The sequence below is a fragment of the Nannobrachium achirus genome (genome assembly GCF_963921795.1).
Source record: "Nannobrachium achirus genome assembly, chromosome: 9".
Lineage (NCBI taxonomy): Eukaryota > Metazoa > Chordata > Actinopteri > Myctophiformes > Myctophidae > Nannobrachium > Nannobrachium achirus.
In genome coordinates, this window is record NC_137818.1 from 37,789,139 (window position 1) to 37,807,040 (window position 17,902).

Genomic DNA, 17,902 nt, shown 5'->3' on the forward strand with positions numbered 1-17,902 from the left:
ATGCCCGGGATGGCAGAGCGACTGAGTGAGCTCATCCTCTGTGTGCCAAGGCCCGACCCACGCGGCACAGACTGGGATGGCGCGCGACGCGCGTGCGTGGTTAGTGCGCACACTCACGCCGGTGCCGAGCATGAAAGGAAACCGATGTGCAGTGGTGGAAAAAGTACATTTTTTTTTACTTAAAGGGGGCGTGACACGGCCAAAACAGCTAATTATGGCTATCAAATTAGCCAATTTTTTTAATGATGTCATGTACCCCCATGTTAAATGACCCAATCAAATTAATTTATTGTAGTTACTGTACTGAAAGTAGTACTTTCTGTACAGTAACCAAAATAAATTAATTTGATTGGGCTAATATGGGGGGAGGGGCGGAGTCGATTATCCATATCATTATCTTTTGAAACTGCCCCAAAAAAAGCTGTCCGAGGTGTCTTTCCGACTTTCTAAACCAACTTTAAAACTATCAGTTCTAGGGGTAAAAATGATATAGCATTCGCTATAAAATCAATGGTTAGACCGATAAAAAAGTACATGTCTTCTTCAAAAAAGGTGTCAAAAAAGGTGTACGAGGGTCAACACGCTTCTCCCCGTCTATGCGACGGTTTTGTCGGCCATACCCTGCTGTCTCTTGCCCTAACCTGGAGCACCCGGGACACCGGAGCAACCGTAGAACGAGGGACCAGCGATCTCCTCCTCCTCCTCCGCAGAGGAGGTCCGCGGCTCATACACTCTGTGTGTGTGTGTAGCCTGTGTGTGTGTGTGCTTTCGCGCGCGCGCGTGTGTGTGTGTGTGTGTGTGTGTGTGTACACACACAATAGCTCTCGCAAATAGCCGTGCGGTGCAGCGCTAGCCACGCTACACGCTAACAACAAGGTTGTGCGCGGCACCGCACAACGGACGAAGTATACATTGCGCGGCACCGCACGACGGACGAAGTATACATTCACTACTAACTGATACGGCCCCGCCTCCTTTTCAGACTGTTTGAAGAAACACCACGTGACCTACTGTATCATAATGTTAATTTTCGGCCGGTGTCGCCACTCCTTTAAGGGAAAGTATCAATACTGCAAAATAGAAATACTCTGTTACAAGTAAAAGTCCGGAATTCAAAATGTACTTGAGTAAAAGTAGGAAAGTGTTGTGAGTGCGTTGTGAGCTTGTAGATTGGCTATTTTCAAATAGTCTTAGGTATAAAATAGAGCTAAAGGGGTTAATGTATGTTTTATAATATTATAATTTATATCTGCAAAGCATAGCAACTAAAGTTTTCAAATAAATGTAGTAAAATTACAATATTTGGACCAGAGATGTAGTGGAGTAGAAGTAAAAGTATTGGAAATTGGAAATACTCAAGTACAAATACCTCAAAATTGTACTTAGGTACAGTACTTATGTAATTGTACTCAGTTACTTTACACCACTGCCAGTGTGCGCCACGATGGGCAGGCCGACAGATGTAATGGCACTTAAGGTCATGATTACCGTAATAATGTAATATAAGCCACTGGCATCATCGGATGAGTTTGGGGGGGAGGGGAGGGGGGTATTATGGAAAGAAGAGGGTGTGACCTAACAGAGGGAGGTGGAGGGACAGTCACAGGGTGTGTGTGTGTATCAAATGGAACCCAACCACCTTAAAAACCATTGTATATATCCCTGCTCTGCCTGCACGTAACCGTGATGCATGAAAACCGTTTTCACCTGTACATATTTTGTTCTGATTGTATAAGCCTTATTCATGGCCTGCCCACTCAGCAAATTTCTCAGCATCCCCCGGGTGCTGACATCAATTTAGAAGGGAAACTATAACAGAAATAGCTGGACTTAAAGCCAACAAATCATTATTTCGAACGGTAAAGTAAATTATAATGCTTTGTGCCTTTTACCATCTTGTGTTCTTGATCATGCTAGCCGTATTTTATACTGTACTATTCGGAAATTGCATTAAATTTGCGATTTCTGTGTTAACTCTATAGGCTATAGTAGGATTTTCCCATTCAAAATGTGACTTCAGCACCCGGGGGATGCTGAGTGGGCGGGCCGTGAATAGGGCTTATCGTGTACACTTCTGCTTTGGCAATGTAAACGTATGTTTTCTCATGCCAATAAAGCCCTTTGAATTATGCACACAGTATGTGTTTGAGGCGGCTGCATGATTGAGCTTGATGAACCAGACGTGCGTTCACACAGGAGCTGAGCTGAGTGTTTCATATTGTAAACATGTGAACATGAGTGACTGAATGGGTCAGTGTCCTCCTGCTCGGCGAGGTGCAACTCACCAACAGGTCTGTGCTCTCGCGTCGTCCCAGAGATCCGTGCTCCACCTTGAGCTCTGTGCTGGGGGTGAGGATGTAGGGGCTCTGGCCTCCCGAGTTCTTCATGTTGGGCAGGCTGAGGGATCGCAGGTCCTTCACGTCCTGCTCCACCTTAAGCTCATCACCTGGTCGTGCTGAACAACAAACAGAGGTGCATGGTTGAGCAGTCTTAGGAACTGGATTTATACCTGGTTGCAGGGACGTGCTGGCCATTGGGAAAAGTGGGACAACTCCCGAACGGCCGGTTCATTCCCGGCCGGTCCAGGCCGGCCATTAGGAAAAACCTCGTATCTCCAAGTTTCAAATGTATACATTTTTTCTTCATCATTTAAGGCCGTTGCACAAAAGTAGTGAAAACAGCAGATCTACAAGCACACAACGCCTCGCGGTGCGAGGCGTTGTGTGCTTGTAGATCGGCTGTTTTCACTAGTTTAAATCATTTTTAAAATGATTAATACAAAACAAACGGTTTTGGACATACAAGGTTTCCACCCGACAACGACGAAACATAACTCATGTACAGTAACTGGCCCACTGGCTTGTCACTTGTCATGATCTGAAATGGCAAATCTTTGAGTAGCAGCAGCGCTGTAGAGAGAGATCTCTCTCTATAGCGCGCAATGAGGGCCTCTCCAACTCTTTTTCCCGGGCTGAATCAGGGGCCCAGCACGTCCCTGCCTGGTTGCATGCCGGTGTGGCACACCGAAAATAGCTATTCCCTGGTTTTTGTGCGATGTGAGGGAGGGGGATGTCGGGGAGAGAATGCCGTCTCTCTGGTGGGTGGAGTGATATTTCCACTGCTGATATTTTGACAGATAGGAGTTTACAGAATAAATGGGGGGCAGGACATGAAATGTTTTAAAGTTATATAGTATGACAATTGACTTCACTATACTCAAGGGTTAGCAGTAGTAACACACATTTTAAATGTTTATCACAATAAGATAACTGTCAACAAATCTTATTTGATAAACCTCTGACATACATGTCTCACCCAATAAAGGTCTAAACAACAGAATAGTATGGGGTAGTGTGTATAATAGCATAGAACAGAATATGGAATCAATCAATCTAAACCAGTGGTTCTCAAACTTGGGGTCGGGCCCCAGAGTTGGGTCCCCAAATTATTTTGTGGGGTCCCCAGATAATTAGCTTAATTTTCTAACTCAATGGTAATCAAACCAACACACAGTATAAGTGTATACAGGGTATCTGCACATTTAAAAAGTCAGACAATTTAAGGACTTTCAAGACCGTTTTATACCAAACTGGCCAAACTGTCAAATATTAAGTAAGCAAGAGGTGAACATTGTGAAAATAGCCGATCTACATGTTCACAACGACTCACGTTGCAAGGCATTGTGAGCATGTAGATCTGCTACTTTCACAATATTTATCTGTGGAACCGAGTCACATTAAAGGTAAAACCTACAATTCCAAGTGCTGGTCAGGGTGGGGGTCCCCAGTTCAAATATGTTTATTTTGGAGGTCACAGCCTAAAAAGGGTTGCAAACCTCTGATCTAAACAGAATAGTATGGGGTAGTCACTACCCGGTATAGAACAGAATATGGAATCAACCAATACAATTCTGATGACAGCCCTTCCCCCTCCTCCACGACCACGTGACTGGCTGAGTCAACAGCTGTGGAGTGGATTGTATGCGTGGAGTTGACCCCTGTGTGACAGTCTGTATGTAACTCCAGACTGCGACTGAGAGGTGTGAGCCGGGAGGGTGGGGATTTCAAAAGAACAGCAAGCGCTAATCAGTCATGGTATGGGATCAGTTTTATGACAGGCTTAATATGGGCCTTTTGATCCGAAAGCTGCTACAACTGTGGTTCCTATGCAAGGGTCCAGGACTGATGGGCACCGTTCCCAGTTTCATCTGCAGATTCAGTGCCAGAATAAAGGATGAGGGACATGTGCCGTTGTGTGCGCGACATGTGCGTTTTACCATTGTTTTAAGCAGCTCTCGTTACTGGAAAAGGTTCCAGTACAATTCAGGAAGTATATTTTAATTTAGGCTTGAAAGGGCTGTTTTGTTGTTTTTTGGGGTTACATTTTCAATCTCATCTCCATATAATTGGTCCTCCCTAATGCTCATTATGAGATGATAGCGTTTACGTCTACTCATTTTGTGACTCGTTTGGCTATGGACAGTCCAGAAACCTGCTTACCAAGAACGTTAGCATGCTCAAATAGAAGCCATTGTTATTGCAAAGATATTAATTATAACAGATTTTGAATTTGAGATCATGTTTGAAATGACCAAATCTGCCTTCTGATGAGGTCCCTGGTAAGCAGGTTTCTGAACTGTCCACAGCCCTCCTCTGAGACACAGAGTGAAAATCTGTGAAGTGGTCCCTCAAGTGTACTAAGTGTATAAGTGTATGTCATGAAAATATTATCATTTATTGTACTTGACTGTCATCCAGTGATCAGACATGTTTTTTTGTGTAAGAGGACCACAATGGAAATAGGTCCTGGACTTTATTGTGTCTCATCCTGGGATGGTAATAACAATATGTAATTGCTTTTCAAATAAACTAAACCCATAAATGTAACATAAAGATTTGCCCATCTGTGGTTTTATCCACTTGAAATGAAACCGATTGAAAACGTTGATATAAATATTCCATTGCATGTTTCTGCATCCTAATTCTGGCAGGATGTGAAGACACAATCCACTTCTTTTTCCTCCTAGTATGAAACATGGGTGTGAGAGGAAACTAGGGCCATTGCCAGCTGTCCTGCCCAGATATTGTTTGTTCTTGGGTCATCTGAGCAGATATTCTCTAGAATAAAAGCCTAATAGCTTGTAGTTGTTGTGTTGCCTCAAGACTTTATTGGATCCCTTATCTTTGTTATGTCTCGCATGCACTCACTGCTAGGATCAAAAGCAGCACCACTTCATGAACTGCTTTGCAACCTCACTGCGTTCCAAAAGAAGCAGAGAGCAGCAGAGTAGGATAAAACTGTTCAAATCAGAAAGCAAGATATGGCATCACTCTTCCATCCCCCCCACCCCTGAACAAACAAGCCTTACCTTTGACTTTAAGATAGTGTCCACCAAAGCGATAGGCCTCGAAGTTGAGAGACAGCGGCGTGTTGGACTGATCCAAGAACAGGTCAACCCGGGACAGCTCAATGCCTTTCCTCTCAAACACTGGACCCAGAACCTCTCTATTAACACATTGACAAAAGGCAGTAATTACCACACACTCACACAATACACCTACTATACAGTTTATATTTAATCTATGATCTACGTTCTAGATCATTCCAATTCATCACGTCATCAAAATAAAATAAATAAAAAAGAAGCAGATGTGATCAGAAGAGCAGAATCAGTAGTACTGTTGTGTTAGTTGTTCATGCCACGCAGACAGAGCCTCACCTCAGGGTTTTCTTTTTCATGGCAGGGACGATTTCTGTGTCAATGTCGACGTTCAGATCAAACTTGAGGCTGAAGCACTCCTTACTAGGATCCTGCAGAGGGTAACAGATAACACAATGTCAATACAGACTCTCAAAGGAGCTGGCCAGAGCCTGATGAGTGTATTCTCCCAACATAACCACAAGGGGGCTCCTTCTTCTCACTGTTTAAAAGAATAAAAGTCTGCACAACAGCATTGCTCCTAAAGTGTGTTTTTCTTTTATTACTTAAAACACAAAGTGGTACAGGTGGTATTTAACTGTGTGTTGAACACGTGACATATTACAGAGCAGAAGTAGGTTACTTGTAACACAAAGACACAATTTGTGAGTGATTACCATTCCGAGTTGAGTGAGCTAGCCAGCAAGTGAGCGAGCGAGTGACAAAAAGAGGAAGGAAAAGAGACAGAGAGATAGATGCACAGAGAGAGACCACAGCAGTAGCAAAATCTGTGAACTGTTGTTGCCCTTTGACTTGAACTGAACTGAACTGAAACTAGATAAGAAAGATGCAATTCTGGGAAATCGCAAGTGTGGTTGCCGTGACGCGAGTCACGAGGAATCAGCTGGGAGATTAATTCCGTCAAACCGTTTATATTATATATTGTGATGTCAAGTGAAGCGTGGCCAAAAGCTTCACTTTTCTGTTTTGCAGCTGCCCAACCCGCATAACATTACTCAGAAAGTTTACAAAGCAGGTTCACTTTGCTGGGAAAATCTCTGACCGAATACTGTAGTTATGACAAGGGTTAGGGTTATGGGCTATGGCAACCACACTAATGAAATGACTTATTTAACTAGAGAAAGCATGACAGACATGATGAGAGAGGGTGTATGACTATTATATCACTGGATCTCTGTGTTGTACAACTTTGACAGAGGAGCAAACCACATTTTGATCCTTACTGCTTAATTTATTCTCGATTGCGATTTGCAGTGAGCTTGCAGATCGGCTATTTACACGCTGCCGTATGATGAAGTATACATTGGGCATAAGAAGACTTTCAAGAATGATCTCTCTTATTTAATGGAGGAACCAGGTGTGGGGTAGCTGCATTTCCTCTGCAGTCATTTGTCCGGCCACAAGGCATAGGACTCTGGGTGTAAATAGTGTAAATAGTACATGTGCTCTTTATATAATAATTATTTAATACTCTTATGTGTCGTGTTAGTGTCAGGTTTTTTGTGGGTTTTCCTTTTCTATGTATGTTGTTGTATTTTCTTTTTTGCTTGTTTCATCTGTATGTAGTATATTATTGTCCTGTACATGTTGTTTTGTATGTCTCTTTAAAAATGAAAAACAAAAATAAACATATTGTAAAAAAAAAAAGAAGACTTTCAAGAGCAGTGGTTCCTGTATGAGTGTGTGTGTGTGTGTGTGTGTGTGTGTGTGTGTGTGTGTGTGTGTGTGTGTGTGTGTGTGTGTGTGTGTGTGTGTGTGTTTGCGTGTATTTCTGTCTGATCACTCACATCAGTGTGCCGTCTCCGTGGCTTCTTCTTCACCAACTTCAGACCCCTTGTCTTACGCTCCCTGAAAAACAGTTGCACAAAGGTTAAAAATCTACACCATCTTCCCTTTCATAGAGCAATGCTCCAACAGCAGCCAGTGTGGAAAACATGCTTGTTACATAATTGCTAACTTCATGGGACCATTTTCTTTTCCCCGGCCCCCAATAACCACAATAATCCCTGTTTTGACGACAACAACACAGACATAGTTTGTCCCCCACTGCGAAAAAACAAACCGTCTTTCAGACAGTACAGCGTTACATGAATGGAACATTAGAGTTATGTAATAAGCTGGATGACCCAGCGGCGGACTACTGACCCGCGGTCATTGCCCCCCTCGTCTTCTTCCTCCAGGTCAGAGGGGGGGCTGGTCCGCGGGGGGCAGGAGCGCGTGGACACGTTCCGAGCCAGGATGGAGCCTGAAGGGCAAAGAAAAACACGTCAGATGTTGCTAGCTGTCAGCACAGCTGAGACACAGCTTTAATCAACCTCTAACGTCAAGCTTGAATGGCAAGTTTTAAACATCAAGCTTCAATAAACAGTGATGCAAGTGTCATCATGACCAAGCAGTCTGATTCATCGTTCATAAGACTTAGCATGCAAAGACTGTGATGAGCACACCACCACTCATGATTTTAACTTTTGGACGGAGGCCTTAAAGTCTTCAGGTCATGAACCCAATGTTTCATGATTAACATCTAGGCAAGGAAAATGTTGCGATTTATTTCCATATTCAGGAAACTAAGATAAAAATAAATATGTTATCTCGATATTTGTGGCACATGATCCAACACTAAGCTAGTTGGTATGACATCACCATGGTGCTTGCATGTTGTACTTGAATGGGGAAATACCAAATAAAGACATGTCAGGACTGTCCGCCTACTAGGGCATTCACGAATAGTGATTTTTAGTACCGGTATTCGAATTATTCGACCTCAAAGTATTCGAATATTCGAATATTCGACAGGACTGGTGAAACTGTCAAATATTAAGTAAGCAAGAGGCGAACATTGTGAAAATAGCCGATCTAAAGCGAGGCGTTGTGAGCATGTAGATCTGCTATTTTCACAATATTTATCTGTGGAACCGAGTTTGATTAAATGTAATACCTACAATTCCAAGTGCTTGTCAGTCCCCAGTTCAAATATGTTTATTTTGGGGATCACAGGCTAAAAAGGTTTGAGAACCCCTGGTATAGAGCATTAACAAATTCATCCACCAGGGGTATTGACAACTCATTGTTATGACTTCCAATCTAGCCAAGCTTTATAAACTATATATTTTTATAAAAAAATAAGCGAATATTCGACTTCGGTGAACATCATCGAATAGTGACTTTGATATTCGAATATTCGAATATTTGGTGAATGCCCTACCGCCTACCTTGGGGTTGCAGATCAAATCGGGGGTGCCGGTCAAAGTGCATGTTGTCTGTGTTGTCGGAATGGCAGCGTGAGTCACATGGCTCACACAGGTGAAGGGGACTTTTGCTGTTTAGATCCTGGCAGTCTGGGTGGTGACACACCTAAAGAGAACAGAAGAGGGAGAAACCCAATGTCAGGCCAGCAGAGGAGCAAAATTAGGGATGGAGGGTAGGGCTGTCACAATTATTACATAATCGTCTAATCGTGATTATTTGACATTATCGCAATTATTTTGTCATAATCGTGAATGTTGAAAAATTTCAGAAATCACAACGCGTTGCATCGCGACGCGTTGTGAGCTTGTAGATCGGCTATTTCCACTATCAATGTTATTTTTTAAGTAGTAAGTTGTCAAATATGTCAGTAGTTTATTTGTGTGTTTAGGTTATGTGTCATATCTGCCATATGCAACTTCAAAGCCTAAAAGCCAAACAGAAATGTAATTATCAACGACAAAAAATCGTTAATCGCCAATTATTTGAGTGACAATTAATCGTCATGTAAAATGTCATATCGTGACAGCCCTAGATGGAGCCCTAAACAAGGTTAGCTTGATAACCCAATAACAGATTTATTGAGTACCCGGTATCAATAAGCTTTGGGCTTATCAAGCTTGTTATCGAGCTTGGCAGCCCATGATGTCATTTTTAAGACAAGAGGCGACCAAGAAATTATTACAGTACTATCCATAATATAAAGCCATTTAACACCTATTGCACACTAATGAATGATTGTTTTAATGACATTTAATGATATTTGTTACTTTTGTCAATTGCCATCTTCATAGATGGTGGTCAGCCACAAACTCACAGACACAACAACTGGCCAATAAAAAAATGATACCGGTTATGTTCTGAATTTGTCGTCTCATATCTTTCCACAAAATATTAGAAAACGCTCAATAGTGGGCTCGATAGAAGCCCGGCTCAATAAGCAGGATCGATAAGGTGCTCATTATCAAATAAATATACACAAAGAGGTCAGACTGACGCATATGAAAACAGCATGTCAGAAAGACTGATTAAAGGTGAATGGGACAAAACAACACACATATTACAAAAAAGGAAAAAAAAAACACCTTGCACTGACTATCGTTTCTGCCACCATCGAATGGCCAGAGAGGCTGTCAGTGTTGACCATGGCATTCCTGAGTTGTGGTGACTCCCACCATCTGTCCTCCCAGTGATGATAACTAAGTTACCGGTACTTAGAGTCCCGCCCCTTGCCCCGCCGCCTTCCCGACCTGGGACCAGCTCATCCTTGCATAATCCAAAACCTGACCATAAGAGGTAAAGAGGCACATCTGACCATAGGTCAGCGGCAACTGTGGGAATGCCAGCCCCACATGAGTTACAAAGCCCCAAGGGCTGTGCAGACAGGCAGCAGAAGGCTGCAGGATTAAGCCCCTCTCTGCCTGGGGCCAGACAGATCCCTCCAAACCCCCTCCACCCTCCACCCCTCACCTCGCCAGAGGACCTCCAGGAGCATGCGGGAGGTCTCCCTGTTCCACCCCGAGCGGTCCCCTTACCATCTCCTCTCCTGCACCCCTATCAGGAAATGAGAATGTATGGGGAGATACAATGGAGGTCCCACTAATGTACTTCCTGTCATTGTTTCTGTGCTCACGAGGAGTTTTGTGTGTGTGTGTGTGTGTGTGTGTGCGTGTGCGTGCGTGCGTGCGTGTGGACTAGGGAAGGAGCTCATGCCAGTGAGTCTGGCTTTCATATAAACACAATAAACACAGATAATACACGAGGTGGACACTGTCCCGCCTGGCAAGATGCCATCGTATACTATCTTACATAACTACATCGTGGCCACACACAAACTAAGAACATATCAACTTTAGCTGTCTGCCTTACGGACGCAACACAGGCTCTCTGTGCAGCGCAAACAGCTTTACCCGGCATAACAACAACATTGTCTAAAGAGGACAGTTCAGACACTCACAAAGTTTAAACAACAGCACAACAGCGTGATTATCAGATTTATCACCCACCCCTTCATCGTACCGTCGATGCCCGAGGATGGGTGCACGGCGGTTCCATGTCCATGCCACAAAGAAGAACCTGCCGGGATATCCAAAAAAGTGCTACTCCACCACTGTTGTCAGATCACGCACAACAAGGGAAAACGCACCGGCGAAACACAGCGACTCATTTATCCACTCTCATCAGCGTCTAGTTGGGTGTAGGATTTAGAGGAAGTGGATGGGAGGCTGGGGGGAGGGGGGGGGGGGTGAGGAGGAGATAGAGGGATGAGAGAGGGGTGGGATTGGGGTTTAAGGCAGGGCAAGAAGTCCCAGTAGTAAAGACAAACTCAAAGCAGGAAGGGGATGAAAAAAAAAGAACAAGGGTCTGTCCAGCAGCTTTTCAGAAGTACAAAGCCCCCCTAATCTTGTGGCCTAATTGGTGCATGTGCTCTGTCAAAGCCATCTGACGGCCCTGCGAGAGATTAAACAGCCCCGCTCGGAGCTTTTTTCTAGCCAAGGTCCTCTCCTCTTTCTCCTTTCCCCCTGTTCTCGCTCTTCTCTGCCACCAAGTCAGGCTCCTCCTTTCCTCCCACATACAGTACATTGTGGGGTCACAGGCAGCACCCACAGCCACATCCAGCCAAAAGTTTTAAATAGAAGGGGGAGCAGAGCTAGTGGGAGACTCAGAGAGGAGCCAGAAACAAGACTGAGTGAGTTTTAGAGCTAAATTAAGTATGAGAATGGCCTTGTTTACTGTAATAGGCATGACTTGCTCTCCTCCAATAAGCACAATTGGGTTAAGTCAGTGTGCTTTCATGTTGTCAGACATATGATGCCATTGGTCTGTTCGACCGGCAGCCAGGCTCACGTGAAACTTGGAAACAGAGGTCTTGTTGTCTTCGCTGTTTGTTATGCTGGGAAAGTGATGTTTTACCAATGTTTGATTTGGGGAAGCTCCTCGGCTCTTCTAATCAGACTCTTCAATATTATATATTATTATTTATTATGAATCGAAACATATGATCAACATAAGCAACATCAAAATCTTTCATGCCATGGCTCCATGAGGCTAGAAGAGGGTATTTATTGTCTGTTTGTCTTCCTGTCTGTGTGTCCAGAATTCATCTCTCAAACCACTGGACTGATTAGCTCCAAATTTCTTGTTCCTAAGTGGATCGTGAGATCCCACATGATTAGATTTTTAAAATGGGCGTGACTAGCGATTCAGGGGTTGCAGCCAGGCGACAGCCCTCCGCAACCAAACACCAGGCCCTGCACTTCTCTGAGCTGAAGGCACAAACACAAACGCACCTTTCTTCCCTTTAGATCATTCACTCTTACGAGAAAGAATGATTCAGAAGTCCTGGCCATCAGACACAAGTTGCACAAGCCTTATTGAGATGTGGAGACCGGCAATCAGGCTGAAATAATGAGCAAATCACATGCCGTATTTAGACAACGGCTCTGAAAAAGGTGGGCCGGGGCTAACTAACAATTTAGGGCGTTCACTTTCCTGTCATGACTGTATCTGCAGGCCCAGCCAAAACAAATGAGCGAGTCAGATGAGGAAAAAAAAAGGTTCTTCTCCAGGACCAGGTAGACAACGGAAAGAAATGCTCTTGAAAAAGCCCTTGGAAGGACCCGCAACTGAAGACAACTGTCCACGCACGCGCACGCGCACACACACACACACACACACACACACACACACACACACACACACACACACACACACACACACACACACACACACACACACACACACACACACACACACACACACACACACACACACACACACACACACACACACACACTAACTAGAATAGGTATCGCCTAATATAATTGTGGTTTGACATTCAAATAGCTAAAAGGATAGGATCAGCGAGGATGCTTGCAATACTGAACATTCCTATTGATGAGAGGGGAGGTGATTGATACTTGAGGATGAGAATGGCCTGATTTCTATTATCCAGTGCGTTCTGTTCCAGCTGGACGCACTTCCAACGTCTTCGCACAGGAGCAGGTCTGGGTGATGCCGAGGAGTGGAATGGAAGCTAGAGCAGTGGTTCCCAATCTTTCACGCCGCCTTGTGAGCTTATAGATCAGCTATTTTCAATACTTCTTAAACATTGGTTTTCTAATTCATGGAATGTCTTTGATTTTTTAATGAAATTACTGGGGGAGAACAATCTTTGAAAATATTTTGAATAATAATTAAAAATATATATCTAGGAAACAAAAAAACTAAAGGACCCATAAAAATCTGTCTAAGACCCAATGGTCTCGACCCATTGTTTGGAGGCCAGTGCGCTAGAGAATGCTGTGCTGGAGGAGTTGAAGCATGGGGACAGCTGACAGAGTCTCGTGCACGGACAGTGAACAGGCATACTGCACTGTACATTGCGACTGCGAGTGTGGATGGATATGTGTAAGAGAGAGCATCTGTGTGTCCCACAACAAAGAAAACACCAACATGATGCCTGCACTAAGATCTGGCTGGATTAGTAGAAGGGCTGACCCCAACCCCAACCCACATACGTCGCACGCACACACACACACACACACACACACACACACACACACACACACACACACACACACACACACACACACACACACACACACACACACACACACACACACACACACACACACACACACACACACACACACACACACACACACACACACACAGGAACATGTACTGTCAGGGGCGTGCAGAGAATGTTAAGAGAGGCAGGGGCTGACATTTCTCAAAGGGACTTTTGATGAAAATATTGTAAAATAGCAGACCTCCAAGGTCACAACGCGTCGGGCTGCGTTGTGACCTTGGAGGTCGGCTATTTTCGGTAACTTGATGCCACACTAAACTATAAGCATAATCACAGGCACCTTTTACAGATAGGTAAAAGGGCAGGGGCTCAAGCCCGCTTTGATGTCTATGTGTGCACGTGCCTGTGCACTGTGCCCTCAGTTAGCTTAGCACATCAACTGCCACGTGCAGTTGCTTATACCCACCCTGTCTCCACGCATGCCATACGCGCGCCAAGACACACCAATAGGCAAGGCATGCACGCATAGAGGCACAGACACACACACACTCACACACAGATAAATGGACGTGTGAACACATGCATTCCAAAGGCTGAATCATCGGTACACCAGGCACTCAGCTGTACACTAAGGGTGTCGGGTTTCCCGCTCACCTGACGGCAGCTGTTGCCGTGAAAAAGATGACTGCACAGACTCCGGAGGTGACTCAGGGTTATAACTGTAACACTTAATCCTTCAAACTGGCACGGAAGATATTCCAACATTACGCCACCCTCTTTCTGCAAGGCTAATCTCATTTCACTATATAAAGGCACAGCAAATCCATTAATTAAAATAGCATAACGACAATAAAGAACTAATGTTGAACCAAATATTATGCGAGTACTGTATGTGTAATGTGAATGTTATCCGAACGGGGCTGTGTTGGATTTAGAGCAACTTCATTCTGTAGTAGGTGTGGGCGATATCCAACATGTAATGTAATGTGAATGTAATCGTAATGCAGTCCCACCAAATATCATTGCCGGGGTAGGTGATTTTTCATTTATTTATTGTATTACTTTATTTTAATTAGTATAAATTATTTCGCGATATTGTGGAAATATCGTAATACTCAATAGAACTCAAAATCAGACAAACTATATTCTTTCGAAGTTTTGCAGTACTGCTTTGCAGCAACTTATGCGGAGAGAACAAAGCTTACTTACCTATCTTCTCCGTCCTGGTTGGCGCATAAGGCCGCAAACATACAATGCCACCGAACCCTGTCCCGTGCTTTGGCCTGTGCTTCGTCCCAAGAAGGACCCGTCTCCTTAAAGCTGGACAACCAAGCAGCAAGGCCTTTTCCCTTTCTATGTCCAACAAGAAAATAGGGATAAACGACACTGGGTTACAGTGCCATGTGCCAAGAGCACTGGATTAAACCTATTGTCTCCCTGCAACCTGCCTGCATTCCCCCCTCCAACCCCAATCCTACTCTGAACACCATGTCCTGCCAGTACACCCAACACTTATGTAACACCATGCATCGCGTGCGTGCGTGTGTGTGTGTGTGTGTGTGTGTGTGTGTGTGTGTGTGTGTGTGTGTGTGTGTGTGTGTGTGTGAGTGAGAGAGTGTGTGAGAGTGTGTGAGAGAGCGGTAATAACATGATATCCGTGTAGATAGTGAGTTATACCATCTCCGAAACCACAGTAACACACACAGTGATACTTAGGTTGCAAGTATGTCCTTGCTTGAGATCTAAAAAAGGTGGATGGAATCACGTCAACAGATAACTCTACCTGGGTCATGCCAATGATGGCTGCATGAGATGTGAGCTAAGGGAAGTGACAGAATGTCACTTGGGAACAAGGCCTTTAATGAAGCATTTACTGTACATGGTTAACTGTGGTATGTGGTATGGGGTGTGAAGTGTGAAGTGTGATATGGCATTTGATATGGTTATTTCCATCGCATCTTGTTGAAGATAGTTTTAGGAAATGTATTTATGGACTAAATGGAATGTTTATTTATAGCACTGTCACTTTAAGACAACATGACATTTACCATTGTCATTGGTGTCATCTCTAGTTAATTAATTGAGTGATTAACTAAGTGATTTTGGGCTCAACCCATGCAAGTGCTTATCAGACAGACAGACACACCTGCATTCAGATTCAGATTAGATTCAGTTTGGAATTCAACTTGATGCCAACACATTGTTCCACCTCCCCTTTCCCCTTGAGTTTAGTATTGTTAAACGTATAGGAAATAAAATTGATTTTATATTTTGCTACACAAAGAAGTTGTCCGACTCTGCTGTATTCGCACCACACATCTAAATGAAAAACCTCATATTGTATGTTGACTTGCAATAAAGTTGAATTGATTTAGCGAAACATTAGCAACTGTAATGTTATTGTACTATCACCCAAATATTGTGGTATTACCACGCCTTTATTGATCATAATAATCTCTTACAGACACACAGCCGTTTGTCCACCACACCCACGTAGCAAACTCAAATCCTCGCTGGACCACCAACGTCCTTTTCATAGACCTCCACTCAATTACCACTCTCCCAACGCGCGCACGCATAAGCACACACACTCAAAACTGGCTTGAATCAACACAAAACACAACAGCATGACTAATACATCATTTCAGGACAATGGCTAATATTGTTTGGCTGAAAACGGAGCACAGGCCGTGTTGTTTGGGCTACTTTTGTGCAGCACTAAGAGGCTCTGTTTCACTTCGGCCCTCAGACGGCGCTCTGTTAAAGGCGGTGGGTGACATGATCTACCTTCGCACTGTGTTAAATTATATACGCATGCTCTAATCCTACCATCACTCCACTCCTACAAAATAAGCAGCTTCGAGGTCCTGCCCTGACATGTAAGCCATCATTGATTTGGCAAGTGGATGGGATTCACCTCTGCTCAAAGTTATGTTAGCTTTAACTCTACTCATCATCAGTCATGAGGATTTGGAGGAGTTGGCACACACTTGTGTCTCATAGTGACCACTTGTCAACGTCCTCAGACTGTATGCCATTTAGGGGTGGGCGATATGGAAAAATACAATATCACGATATTTTCCCAAGCTGTATCACGATACACAATTTTATCACGATTATTTTTCACGTTGGTTTTTATGGTTATTTTTCAAGTTACTTGACAAAAACTAGCTCTCTGGGTTCCTTTTGGGAGGTCTAAATTCAACTTTACAAGTATGTAACTCTGACAGTATACAAATGAAACCAAATGGACCCTTACGGGTCCATTTGGTTTCATTTGTATACTGTCAGAGTTAAGTGGAGACCTTGACATTTTAAAGTTTGAGAACTACTGATTTAGACCAAAATGCAGGTTTAAGTTGAATCCTGCAATGAATCTCTGTATTTTTTTTACAGGATTTTTTACAAGGCTCCCTCAACTGTATCACGATATATACGATATCTCTGAAAAGGCATATCGTTGAGACATTGTATCGTCTCAACGATAATTATCACCATATCGCCCACCCCTAATGCCATTGCCTGCCTCCCTCCCCATAAACACTCACAAATGCAAACACATATGTGGCATGAATTAGTTTGTTATTGCCTTCTATGCGTTTTCTCTCACTCACTCATGTGATGGTCGGGAGTCACTCGGGACCCATTTGTGGGTCGCAGATAGATTTTTATGGGTCCCTTTGTTTTTTGTTTCCTACATTTGTTTTTTAATTATTATTCAAAATATTTTCAAAAAACATTCCCAAAAAAGCTTTTTTTTCATGAATTACAAACTAAATTATTATTTATTCAGTAATTTCATGAAGAAACAAAGAAAATCTAACAAATAATTCTGTTATTTTCACTAGTTTGGGTCCCGGGCAAACGTCTAATTTCTCTTTTGGGTCACAGGCTAAAAGGTTTGGGATCCACTGATGTAAACTGACTGTGCATGCAGAGTGAGACAGCAAAATAGACCGAGATAAAAAGCAAGAGCCACAGACAACGAGACAGAGCAACTCCTGCGTCCTTCCTCGCAAACACACCCACACATCGAATGATTGGCTGGACTGTACAGAGTCATGCATGGTCTTGTACAAATAATGGGATTATTGTAAATACCCACGCGCCCAGACACAGACACAGACTTTGGTCATATAGTGCCTTCCAACTAATCAAGAATGCAGCAGCCACAGAGAAATGTACACGTCATCAATGCTTCATAGGTTTGTCTGGGGGGAAAAAAAGAAAAGAAAAACATTCACTATAAAATTCTTTAAATACCTAAGCCTCATCGTATACTTAATTGTACAACCTACAAGGTCACAATGCGACGTGACATGTTGAACGTATACATGAAAGAACGTATACAGGCAACACACATCAATACCAAACACCCAATACTTATTCCTGTGGGATATTATCAACTATCGGTTCTTGTCACTGTAGATTGTAGCATGGAGGCTTGACCACCCCAATCCCCCTCTAAGCCCCACCACCCGGTGCTGGTCTGGGAGTCAGTGGACAGACAAGAATCAACATCCATGGCCTCCAGCACTGTAGGCCTGGCTTATCCATCTTCCAATATAGTATATTATTATTATTATTATTATTATTATAATATAATTATTTCTTTATGTGTATAGGGTGCTGCTCTGACAGTGACAGCTAATCGCTGGGTTTTAATGGAGAGGCTATATGCA

General features: G+C 43.4%; 1 protein-coding gene across 3 annotated transcripts in view; it reads right to left on the bottom strand.

The window, feature by feature from the left end:
* The window catches only part of plekhg5b (pleckstrin homology domain containing, family G (with RhoGef domain) member 5b), a gene marked incomplete at its 3' end in the record, with an annotated part of 54,811 nt that overhangs the window by 30,372 nt on the left and 6,537 nt on the right, over nucleotides 1–17,902 (bottom strand). For all 3 annotated transcript variants that reach the window (XM_080732418.1, XM_080732417.1, XM_080732419.1), the window contains exons 2-7: nucleotides 8,653–8,794; nucleotides 7,586–7,685; nucleotides 7,228–7,288; nucleotides 5,720–5,811; nucleotides 5,369–5,505; nucleotides 2,286–2,455 (exon numbers count right to left, since the gene is read on the bottom strand). In XM_080732418.1, coding sequence (XP_080588544.1) covers nucleotides 2,286–2,455; nucleotides 5,369–5,505; nucleotides 5,720–5,811; nucleotides 7,228–7,288; nucleotides 7,586–7,685; nucleotides 8,653–8,695 — 603 coding nt within the window. In that variant the 5' untranslated portion in view covers nucleotides 8,696–8,794. The remainder of the gene's footprint in view (nucleotides 1–2,285; nucleotides 2,456–5,368; nucleotides 5,506–5,719; nucleotides 5,812–7,227; nucleotides 7,289–7,585; nucleotides 7,686–8,652; nucleotides 8,795–17,902) is intronic.